The sequence below is a fragment of the Camelus bactrianus genome, chromosome 17 (assembly GCF_048773025.1).
Source record: "Camelus bactrianus isolate YW-2024 breed Bactrian camel chromosome 17, ASM4877302v1, whole genome shotgun sequence".
NCBI classification, from domain to species: Eukaryota; Metazoa; Chordata; class Mammalia; order Artiodactyla; family Camelidae; genus Camelus; species Camelus bactrianus.
The window spans coordinates 45,459,384-45,471,775 of NC_133555.1; the positions used below are offsets into that span (position 1 = coordinate 45,459,384).

Below are 12,392 nucleotides of genomic sequence, written 5' to 3' on the forward strand. Positions count from 1 at the left end.
GAATAGAACACAACAGGATCAATATGTGGGAATATGATGTGATTAAGGATAAGACAGCTAGACATCCACTTGGGGAAAAAAGTGAAATTACATTCTCACATCTACACAAAAAGAACTACTGGCTTTAGATGGTAAATATTCTTAACATTTAAAAATAAAATCCCCCATATTTTCTTCAAATATTTGTATAATTCTGGGGTTAGGGAAGCCATGTTGAAGCAAAGGAAACCCCAGAAGGCTAAATAAATATAACAGTCTAGATTTCATGCAAATGAGAAACTTACTTTGATGAAAAATGGCATGGATGATGCTAGTAACAAGTGACAGATGAGACAATGCCTGTGACATACAGGAAACATAAGTCAATAAAAAAGCAGTACGGAACAGTATCAAAACACTATCCAATGAAAAATAAGTTGCAGATTATGTATAATGCTCTCATTTATGTATGCATATGTCTTATACCATGTGTGCATTCGCACACGTACAGAGAAAGGTCTGGGAGACATGTGAATGGTAAGCACACCAGGGCAGGGGGAGGCCAGGGGTGGAGTAAAGGAGGTAGGTTAGCAGAGACATTCAGTTTCCACTCTACATATAAATGATTTGAAATTTATTTTAAAACAATGAATGCATTGCTTGAAGTTTCTTTAATTACATTAATGCATAAATATATTCTCATAAAAAGTGTAAACCGTATTAAAAAGATAAGGAGTTACAAAGCAAACTTCTCTATTCAAATAGCCCCCAAACCAATCTTATATCCCTCTGGAGAGGTAATTTTCATTAAAGTTTTCACTCCCTTTTTTATCTTCAAAACTTTTTTTTTATAGGGGGAGGTAATTAAGTTTACTTATTTATTTTTTTCATGGAGGTCCTGGGGATGAAACCTAGGACATCATGCATGCTAGGTGAGCACTCTACCACTCGAGCTATACCCTCCCCCTTGAAAATACTTTTTTAAAAGAAAAAACCTCATTTTTCTTAAATGGGTAGAGGGCAAAAACAGGCAATTACTAAAAGAAGAAATAAATGGCTAATAAAAGCATATTTAAAACGTTCAACTTTAGCATTATGCTATATACCAGAAATTGACACAACATTATAAACTGACTATACTTCAATAAAAAAATTATGTAAAATAAATAAAATGTTCAACTTTAATAATCACAGAAATACAAATAAAAACACTGCTTTTTTTCACACGTCCGGGGCTCACCTAAGTATTTGCTGATGTTCTGACTAGTGGGTGCCTGTGCCAAATAGGTTTTTATTAATTTGAATGTCTCCCACCCCAAGAAAACTGGCAAACAGTAGAAGTTTGAGTATTTACAAATACAACCCTGTCACACTCTGAAACACCACTAGAGGGAATACAGATTGGTATAAACCTTCATGTACAACTTGGCAAGTAATATCAAAAGCCTTAAAAACACAAAAGCCGAACCCCTCCCCCCACCACACACAAAGCTGTTAGAACTAACAAATGAGGTCAGCAAAGTTGTAGGATACAAGGTCAAGGATGCAGATCTCAACTGGATTTTTTATGACCTAGCAATGAACAATCTGAAAAATGAAATTAAGAAAGTAATTCCATCTTCAATAGAAGCAAAAAGAATAAAACACTTAGGAATAAATTCAACAAAAGAAATGCAGGGCATGGATGCTGAAGACTATAAAACACTGTTAAAGAAATGAGAGAAGATCTAAATAAATGGAAAGGCATCTCATGTTCATGAGTTGGAAAACTTAATTTTTTAAGATGGCAATATTCCCCAAATTGATCTACAGATTCAACACAATCCATTCTGAAATCCTAGCTGCCCTTTTTGCAGACTCTGGCAAGCTAACTCTAAAACGACAGGAGGTGCAAAGGACCTGGAACAGCCAAAACAATTTTGAAAAAAGAACAAAGTTGCAGACTCATAATTCTGATTTCAAACTTTCTACAAAGCTACAGTAATAAAGACAGTGTGGTAATGGCATTAAGGATAGACATACAGATTAATGGAACAGAACTGAGAATCCAGAAATAAACCCTTATACCTATGGACATAAACGATTTTCAACAAGGGTGCCAAGACAGTTCAATGGGGAAAAAAACAGTCTTTTCAACAAACAGTGCTGGGATAATTAGATAGCCATACGGAAAAGAATGAAGTTAGACTCCATTATACTCTTCATAAAAATAAACTCAAAATTAATCATACATCTAAATATAAGATATAAAACTTTACAACTTATAGATGAAAACAGGAGTCAATCCTTGTGACCTGTATTAGGCAGTCTTCTTAGACATGACATCAAAAGCAACAAAAGGAAAAAAAAAATGTATAAACTGCACTTTATCAAATTAAGAAACTTATGCTCCACACAAACAAAATGGAAGAAAAATATCTGCAAATCATTTATCTCATAAGGGACCTGTATCCAGAATATGAAAAGCATGCTTACAAGCCAAAAATAAAAGAAATTAACATAATTTTTTAAATGGCAAAGGATTTGAATAGACATGTCTTCAAAGGAGATACACAAATGACCAATAAAGCCCCTCAAGAGGTGCTCAACATCAGTAGTCACTATGGAACTACAAACCAAAACCACAGTGAAGTACCACTTTCTACCTTGTAGGATGGTGAGAATCAAGAAGACAGAAAATAAGTCTTGGTGAGGATGTGGAGAAACTGGAACACTCGTATTGCTGTTGGGATTGTAAATCAGTGCAGCCACTTTGGAAGCAGTCTAGCAATGCCTCAAAATATTAAACAAAGAGTTATCATATGATCCAGCCATTCCTATCTTAGGTAAATGCCCAAGAAAACTGAAAACATATGTCCACACAAACACGTGTACTGAAGGTTCACAGCAGCATATTCATCAAGTCAAAATGTGGAAATAATCCACATGTCCATCAGTTGATGAATGGATAAACTAAATGTTACATATATGAATGTTATATATATGAATGAACAAACTAAATGTTACATATAAAATACAATGAAATATTATTAGGCAATAAAAGGAATGAAGTCCTGAGGCACACTAGAGCATGAATGACCCTTGAAAACATGCTAAGTAAAAGAAGCCAGACAGAAAGGGCCAGCTATTATCGGATTCCCTGCATAAGAAATGACCAGAACAGACAAATCCACAGGTGCAGAAAGCAGATTAGTGGTTACCGAGGGCTGAGGGCAGGAGAGAGTAGGGAGTGACTGTTAACAGGTATGAGGTTTATTTTTGCTGTGATGAAATGTTCTAAATAGATATTGGTGAAAGTTGTACAATTCTACGATTACCCTAAAAATCCCTGAATTGTACACTTTAAAAAGGTCAATATTTTATTAATGATATCTCAATAAACCTGCTTTTAAAAAATGCATATGCCAAAACTCATTGAACCCTACACCGAAAAGGGGAAATTTTACTGTATACCTCAATAAACAGGACTTGAAAGGAAATGCATATACCCTTTTATTCAATTCTAAGTACTCATCCTTAGAAAACATTAGAGAACATCCAGAAACATATAGTTTAAAGGATGTTTGTTACTACGCTGCTACAGGAAAGAAAGAAACCTAAGGAGATCAGTAGGAGCCTGGATGTTTATGGAAAACTAGATGGCCATTAAGAATGCCATAGAAAATTAATCATTGATGAGGAAAGGTAATTTATCAGGTCTCCCCAGGAAACTGGCATATTCAGATTGGGTAACCTGAGTGGAGTTTAATAAAGGTCTTATTTAGAAAGCAGGGTGCAGGAAAACCTCAGTGGCAGTGCAGTACCCGGCAACAGTAACAGCCGGGAAAGAGTTAGCAGGGCCAGGGAAAACAGCTGGGTGGAGGGGACTCAGCCAAGGTCCTAAGTCCCGGCAGCGAGGAATCCTAGGAAATGAGGACCCCCTCTACTCCCCTCTCACCCTACAGCCTCCTTTCGGGGCCAGGAGGACATCAGAATCCAGTGGGACATCAGAGGGGACCCTGGCAACAGTCCATGCAAGTCAGCTGAATCGGGGTGGAGAGCAGGGTGGAGAGTGCACCGGATGGACGGAACATGTCCAACACGGATAGGCACAGCAGTAAACAAAAGTAGTTTACAAGTGACTGCATTTAAAAAAAAACTCCAGATAAGTGATATAAAACCACTTCAGGAACACTGGAATGGCTCACTCCGAGTTCCTCAACAGTGCTGCTTCTGGAAGCTGGGGGAGCAATTCTCCATGGTTGGGGACTGTCCCTGGCCCCCAGGGCACTCAACACCAGTAGAAATCTCAGGCATTACAATAACCAAAATTTTTTGAAAAGTCTACCCACTCCCAGACACAGGGTGGTACCACACCTGTTAGGAACCACCGTGGGAGCTACAATTAGGTTTTGGGTTTTTTTCCTTACCTGCATTTTTCTTATTTTTCGACAAAGACTAGGTATTGTTTTTGTGAAGTGGAAACTATGTTCACTATTCTTTAAAAAGAACTCAACAGGATAGAATAATTTAGATTCCAACTCTCAGTAACTTCCTTCCCCAACTAAGTTTGCTCATGACAGTAAGTAAATGAAAGGTGATCTAACACTATTACACGGATGATATAATTCTTGTTGAAGTCACCAACAACAGGAAGGGTGCAATTAACTCAGTTTCTGACAAATCACTTTTATTCTCCCAGTACTCATAACTGTTACAAGATCACGGCATCCTACAAGTCACAGGTCAAGCACTGGATTGCTTCTAGCTTGTTATAAAACTTTAAAAGGAAGGAAACAACTACAATTTGGTTTCAACACGATGTTACGCTGGCACAGCCCGGAATGTTTTAGTAGCTGGCTACTCCTCCTCACCCCTGTGAGAAAGCCAGGGCAACGGATTTTGACAACAGATTTGGGGAAACATTGTATTTTGTTCTCTATTATTTCAGTTTCCCAAGGTTCAAGCACAGGAAGTCAGGTCCCTAGTAATTCTTCGTCTCAATATTTTGCTTTTTTCAAGGCAGAAAGTTAACATTCTTCTGGGGGAAGGTCTACCGTAATCTCAGGGCTGGGACCGCAACAGTGTGAAATGTGGCACCCCCACCCCTGGATAAACAATCAGTGGTACCATTTTTTCATCACATGTAAGAAACCATCCAGTGTAAAGCTGCACCCTGATTCAGATAGTAAGACATGAACAAAAGAGTATCTTGGATCAATAAAACATAGTAGTACACCATTTAGGGTGATCCTTAACATTTTTGATTTTAAGAGTTCTTCTAATGTAAAGAAAAGTATCTGTTGTTGAATAGGCTCACACTACTGATGACAGTTTAACACAACTTTGGGGAAAGATAACTTCACAATATGCATCAAAACAGAATATGTAAAATCTGTGTACTCTTTGACACAACAATTATACTTTAAGGAACTCTCCTTCAAGAAAGTCACTGAACAAATGTGCAACGAGGCAAAAAAGGAAGATTGCTACAGCCCTGGCTATCCTAGTAAAACCTAGAAACATGTTCATTTTAAACGTGTTGTTTTAAAACAGAAGACTGGAGAAATCAAAAAGAGTACTTCTGTACGACAGACACACTGCACATGTATTATGCAAGAGATCTAAGACCCTGAAAAATGCTCATGGTAAGTAAACATAGCAGGTCACAAATCCATGAGAAAAGTTATAGCAAAATATGTGCATAGGGAAAAAAGTATAAAAGGAGGAGTCGGGATATAGCTCAGTGGTAGAGTACCTGCTTAGCACGCACAAGGTCCTGGGTTCAATACCCAGTATCTCCATTTAAAAAAAAAAAAGTATGAAAGGGAAAAAACTGAGAATATGGAAGGATAAAGATCAAATTTTTAAAAATCTTAAACATTCATGAGTTTTCCTGACTAAGAGAACACATCAGGTCCACCAGGAAGAAAACGGATTCATATGAAGGCATGTCACTGTGATATTACAAACCTCTGGGAAGAAAGAAAATTCTATAGGCTTCCAGAAAGGACGGGGGTGGGGAAAGAATCAAGAATTGGAATTAAAAAACAAAATCAGAATAGCTAGATACATAAAATAGATAAATAAGTTCATACTGTAGAGCACAGGGAATTATATTCAGTATCTCGTACTAATTTATGGTGAAAAAGAATACGAAAACAAACATGTATATTCATGTATGACTGAAGCATTATACCGTATACCAGAAATTGACACAACATTGTAAACTGACTATACTTTAATAAAAGAAAAAAAGAATCAGAATAGCTAGACGTTAATAGAGGAATACTTTCAAAATTCTGAAGGAAAACAATTTCCAACCTAACATTCTTTATGAAGTCAAACTATTCATTATGTATAACAGTGGAATCAAGACATTTCGAAAGATGCAAATCTCAGTTTACACACACATCCTTTCTTAGGAAACTAGCAGAGGCTGGTGTTCCCTCCATGGGAGTAAGTCAAGACAGAGAACACACTGGTCATGGGGAGGAGGGGATCCAACCCAGGAGAGAGGGAAAGGGTTATGTGCAGGAGACTCCAGGCCCTCAGCTGCACCCAGGTGAGCAGGGCAGGTAGAGGTGGCTGGTCATGAGGATGACCTTGATAGGATACCTGTTGTCTCTTAGTTTCCTGTGAGGAGTTTTAAACAACTAAGGTAGAATCAGTGACTGTGGGTACCTCTAGGTATGGAGATGGTGGGGGAACTGCTATTTCTCCCTGTAAGACTCTTTAAAACACATGTACATAGAGCTTGGTCAAAAATAAAATCTCAACTATAGTAGTAATAAGGATAATTTTTCTTACACGTTTTTTCTTTTTATTTTTTTCCAAAAAATGTATTGAAATCGAATAGTATACATGCCAACATATCAACAGTGGTTGTTTCTAGCGATAGGATTGTGGGCCATTTACAATTTTTCTTTCATTTTCCTATTTTCAGAAAAAGTGTGGACCATGGAACTTAAAGATCACAAATCTGAAACGGGAGGCATCGCCTGGGCCACACCCACATCTCCCAGGGGAGAAGCCCTCTCTCTGTCATTTTAGCTTTCATTCGCCCTGCTGGAGCAGGGGAGCCTGCCAACTCCTTCGTTCACACAGCAAATATTTGTTGAATTCCTACAAGCCGGGCCCTGCAAGGTGATTCCAATACCCCAGCTTTTTATTGGCTCTCCTGAAGTCCTCAATGCCAGCTGAGGGAACCAGCTGGGGGATGGGCTAAGCCAACCCTTTGCAAACTTTCTGTGCACTGGAACCACCTGGGATTGATTCCTTCCCTCTGGGGTGGGGTCTGAGGCTCAGGAGGAGCAAGTAAGCTACTTGCTGGACACAGGTTTTTGCTGAACGTTTCTCAGAGGAACCACTGGAGTCCTCAGTCATTTCTACACCATCATGGCTCCATGCTCTAGGCCCCTCATAAGCTAGACTTCAATCCCACAAATGTTTAAATGAAAAGCATGTGAGATACGGTGGAAGGGCTGCCTTTAGCCATTAAGAGCAGGGCCCTGGAGACAGGCAGGCTTGGGTTTGAATCCGATCTCCACCACAGATGTGACTTACTTTCTCTATGCCTCAGGTTCTTCACACATAAAATGGGATAATAACTGAAGCTACCGTCTCAGGCTAGGGCTCTTGTGTGGTATGTGAGGGCATGAAGGCATCTAAAAGGCTTGACGAGCCCCTGGCACATGGTGAAGACAGTGACCAGTGACCACCCTCTAGCTGTTAACAAGGCCAGGGAACTTTCACAGCCACAAAGGGCCTTAAGGGGCAATCAGCTGACCTCTCAGCCTCCGTGTTCTCCTACGGAGAGGAGGATGCACATGCCCGCCCTCCTTCCCAGGAACGTTCTGAGCCTAAATCAGGATGTGCACAGCACCAGAGAGGACACCCTTTGGCCCTCAGACCCTGAGATTTTATTCAGTAAACGTTTCCTGATTCACCTGAATTTTACTACCAAGGAGATAATTAGGAAAAAGAAGTCTTCTCCTCTCCCCTGATCTTCCGAAACCTTTTCTTTAGGAAAAAGCCACCCATGTGGAGATCAGGTAAGGGAGGCATCACGTGTCCCTGACACTCATTAACACAAACTTAATGTCCACCAAGCATCCTGCTCCCAGTACACGCCATGACCCAGAGAGAATCCAGCAAGTTGGGTTTCCCCAACTTGACGAGAGCCACCGCCCTCTCCCCTAAGAAACCCCAAGGTGATGGGACCTCGTTCAGAGAGAGGGGGTGTCTCTGAGTTTTGCACCTTGGGATGAAGGCGAGGCTGAGCAAAGGGTTCCTTCGAAGCCCGCCCTGGGTGTGAGCCGGCTCCCAGGTGAGGAGCACGGCGCGGGGTCCACCTGAGCCCCTGCCCCGTCCGCCCGCCCGCGGGCACTCACGATCTCCGCCACGATGAGGAGCCCGGGCAGGGTGCGGAGGAACTCGCGGTCGTAGGCGAAGCTGCTGCTGGTGGTGGAGAAGTTCTCGGCGAAGGAGCTGGCGGTGGTGGTGACGGTGTGCGACCGGGCGCGCTGCGGCTCCTCCATCGTCGCGCCTCGGCCGGGCTGGGCCGACCCCGCCTCGGAGACCCCCGGCGCGGCGGGGCTGGACGCGCGGCCCTGAGCCCAGGGGCCGGCAGAGGGGGAGGGGAGCGCGGCGGCGCCGGGAGCGGAGCGCGCGGGGGGCGCCCGCGGGGGCCCGTCTGGCCGCGGCGCGTGTCCGGCGAGTGCGCGGCGCCCCCGGCTCTTCGGTGCGCTGGCTCTCGGGGGCCCCGGAGCCGGAGACCGGGCGAGGGGGACGCCGCCGGCGGCCGAGGGAGGCGGCAGAGGCCGGGTGGAGGGGAGGGGGCGTGGAGAGGGGCGGGCGCGCGGCCGGCGGGGAGGGGCCGCCCTGAGGAGGCGCCGCGGGCCGGCGGCCGCTTCACCTGTTGCGGGGAGCGCGCGGCCGGGAGGGCGCGGGGGCGCGCGCCGGGTGACGGGGCGACGGCGCTGCCGGGGAGCCGGCGGGGGTCGCGGCCGCCGGCTGCACCGTGCACGGCGCCGGCCTCTCCGGGCCCCGCCTCCCGCGGGCGGGCCGCTGCGAACCTGTCTCCTTCCACCTGGCGGCGGGCGGCTTGGGGCTCCGGGGCCCCCGGGGAGAGCGAGGCCTCCGGGGCCCCGGGAATGGAGGCGGGGGTTGGGGGTGGTGACTCGAAGGGGCGAAAGAGCGGCTGGAATTACGACCCGGCCGGACCTTAGACCCGAGGTCGATGCGAGGCCGCCAGGACAGCCCGGCCTGAGCTTCTCCCCCTCCCGCTGCGGCCGCCGCCGAAGCCCGGCGTGATTTCCTGCCCCTCCCGTCGGGAACAATTTGAGGAACCAACTTAATCTCTGGCTTTGAAGGCTTGGCGCTTCCAGGCGCTCGCAATGGCTTGATTGCGGGGATCCGCGGAGCCTCGGTGCCGGCGCCTGGCCCGGGGATGGGAGCGGGGAGATATCTGGGGTCCCTGGTCATGATGAATCACCCTCAGAAGGAAATGTTGGGGGAAAGCTGGAAAGGGGTGGGTTGTGCAAACCGAAGTTTCCGACGAACAGCCTGTGCTTTCCTGGGTAGTGGGGAGCCCTAGACAGTGAGGCAGGTTGTTAAAGGCTCCGCCTAACCCGAACTCCCAACACCCGCACTTCCACTTCTCACCTGTGAGGACCTCCACCCTCTCTAGGCCTCGGCCGTGCCATCTGGAGAAGGCAGAGATGGGTCTCTTGCTAACAAGAGCATCTTCCTGGCTCTCTCTCCTCTTTTGTGAAAGGATGGCCAGAAACGTTCTATTTCATTCGGAAACCACCAAAAGGAAAGAAAATAATCCTTTTTCGCATATAGGGAGTTGCTTTGGGGTCACAGCAAAGGCATTCTCTCTTATCTGTTCCAAAACACGTTTGAAAAAAAGGTCACAAGGGACTTTTTTTTCACGATGTCCTATCAGCTGAGCTGAAAAGAAAGCAAAAACTACAATCTAATAAAACAAAACAAGGCATTTGTTTCTATTAGGCCTAGGGCCTACCTAGAAGGATGTGAACGAAAATACTGCAATGTGAGTGAAAATACTGCAACCATATCAGTAAACAAAGAATGCTGACACCAAGTCATCAGCGGCTGCCGCCACCCTCCAATGGGGACAGGCCTGCAGCCCAGCCTCTGCAGCCACTCACAATGGTGCCCTCTGAGCGGACTCAGAATAAGAAAGGAAAGGATACTGGCCCTAGATAGCTAGGTGCTTGTCAAAGGAATGAATTCAGTGAGCCCAAATGTTTGCTTCCTCCCATACATAGAAAAGCACTAAATTCTTTAACTTGAGATGCCTAGTTTTCTTTAGATAACAAGTAATCTTTTATTGTTCCAACTACCTGGTCTTTGTTGTAAAGCTCCTATATATCCTAGCTCCTCCCCTATCTCTTCAGAGCAGTTCCTCAGAACCATCTGAGAGGCTGTCATCCCGGCTTGAGTCCTCCTGCCAAATAAACATAACTCTTAACTTTTAGGCTGCGCATTTATTTCAGTCGACAAGGACCTCAGGGAGTAAACCTTAAGGCTTCAAAAGCATTACAAAGAGGACGATTTAGAGACATTCCATCCGTGAGCATTTGCCAAGCATCTTGGGCTGGTGGGTAAATAGAACTAAAAATATAGCACTTTCCACTAGAGCAGTGGTTCTCAAAGTGCGGTGCCCGGCCGCGCAGCGTCAGTACCACCTAGGAATTCTCAGAAATGCAAGTTCTCAGGCCCCACCCCAGACCCACTGAATCAGAAAGACTATGGGGGCGCGGGACCAGGAAGCTGTGTTTGAACTAGGAGACTTCCTAGCTTCCAGGAGACTCTGCTACACACTGAAGTTTGAGAGCTACTGGTTTAGAGAAACTGACAGTGCTGCTGCGGAAATAGGAGATACACACGTGACAGGGCTGGAGAAGCAGTGTGTGGCATCACGCAGAACACTGAGCAAAGGCAGGAAGGCAGGAAGGAAGTCTAGACAACTCTATTTCTGTATGACAAAGGACAGCCCCTTCTCAGAAAACCCCTGAGACCAGATGGATTTCAAAACTTTTTTTTTTTTTTTTTTTTAAGAAAGGTAAAATGGGGGTATAGCTCAGTGGCAGAGCACATTCTTGGCGTGCATGAGGTCCTGGGTTCAATCTCCAGTGCCTTCGTTAAAAATATACATATATTCTAGATAGGTAAAATGTACATATACCATACATGATATAACACTCTCTGTGAGGTCTGGAGTGGTACTTTAATCACATGCACTAGTTTTCTGCAATGAAAATGTATGAATGACAGAAATGTGTGTTTGGGTTCTCTCCTGCAATGTGATAAATGCTCCCAAACATCAGTGGTGTAAAATCACAACCATCTTACTTACTCATGAATCTGTGGGTCAGGTATTTGGGCGGAGCTTGATGGGTAGAGTCTTCTGCTCCATGTGGTGTGGGCTGGAGTCACTCATTCAGCTGCTTTCAGCGGGTGGCTGGGCAGGCCTGGGAAGTCTGAAAGGCTGTCACTCCCACTCAGGCACCTCAGTGCCCCTCTCCCCAGCCTCTCTCCGTGAGGCTTCCTCACAGCCTGGCGAGTGCAGAGCAGGTGGACTTCTACATGGTAACAGGCTTCTAGCACGGAACACGATGAGCAAAAGGAGAAGCCTGCAGATCCCTTAAGGCCCAGCCTTGAAAGCTGTACAGCATCATTTCCGCCACATTCTATAGGTCAAAGCCGGTGATCAGGGCAGCCTAGATTCAGACAGAGGGAAAACAGACACCGAGTCTGGATGAGGAGCAGAAAAGGGTTGTAGCTAGCTTTTAATCCATGAAGTGGGATAGGTAAAGACAATAAATAGCTCTGCACCAGGTTAAGTCAGGTGTTTCTACCAAATCAATTTTCAGCAAACTTGAGAAGAAACTTTGGGTTTTCAGCTTCTTAGATTTCAGAATCACAAAGAGGCGATTGTACCCTGGTTGTTGACAAATTGGCTGCTCCTTTCCAACTGCTGCCCAAATTCAGGTGCTCATCTTCTACTGGGACCACTCCTGATTGGATGTCCATCCCTCCAGTGACATATTTACCCAGTCCACCCTTCGTCTTCCTGCAAGGGTTATTGTCCTGAAACCCTAGGCTCACATCCCACTGTACACAGTGTAAAAGTCACTAGAAGGTGGCACAACCCTCTCTTCCAGCCTCTTCCCCAGCTGCTTTGCAATGCCTCCCATTCAAACCCCAAATGCATTTTCACATGTCTCTAGGTGTGACTACTTTATGCCCATAACCAGCTTGTCTCATCCTAGAAAGCCTCCAACCTTCACCTGCAGAGCAAAATCTCCATCTTTCAAAGCCCATTTCAAAAGCCATCTTTTCTGTGATTTCCTCTAGAGTTCCATAAAACTTGTCCTTTGCTTTAGAATTCATTAATTTTA

General features: G+C 44.9%; 1 protein-coding gene across 1 annotated transcript in view; it reads right to left on the minus strand.

Moving 5' to 3' along the window:
• CMTM8 (CKLF like MARVEL transmembrane domain containing 8) overlaps positions 1 to 8,498 on the minus strand; it is a 67,815-nt gene extending 59,317 nt beyond the window's left edge. The window contains exon 1 of the mRNA XM_010959653.3: positions 8,352 to 8,498. Coding sequence (XP_010957955.1) covers positions 8,352 to 8,498 — 147 coding nt within the window. The remainder of the gene's footprint in view (positions 1 to 8,351) is intronic.
• Positions 8,499 to 12,392: the final 3,894 nt, after the last annotated feature.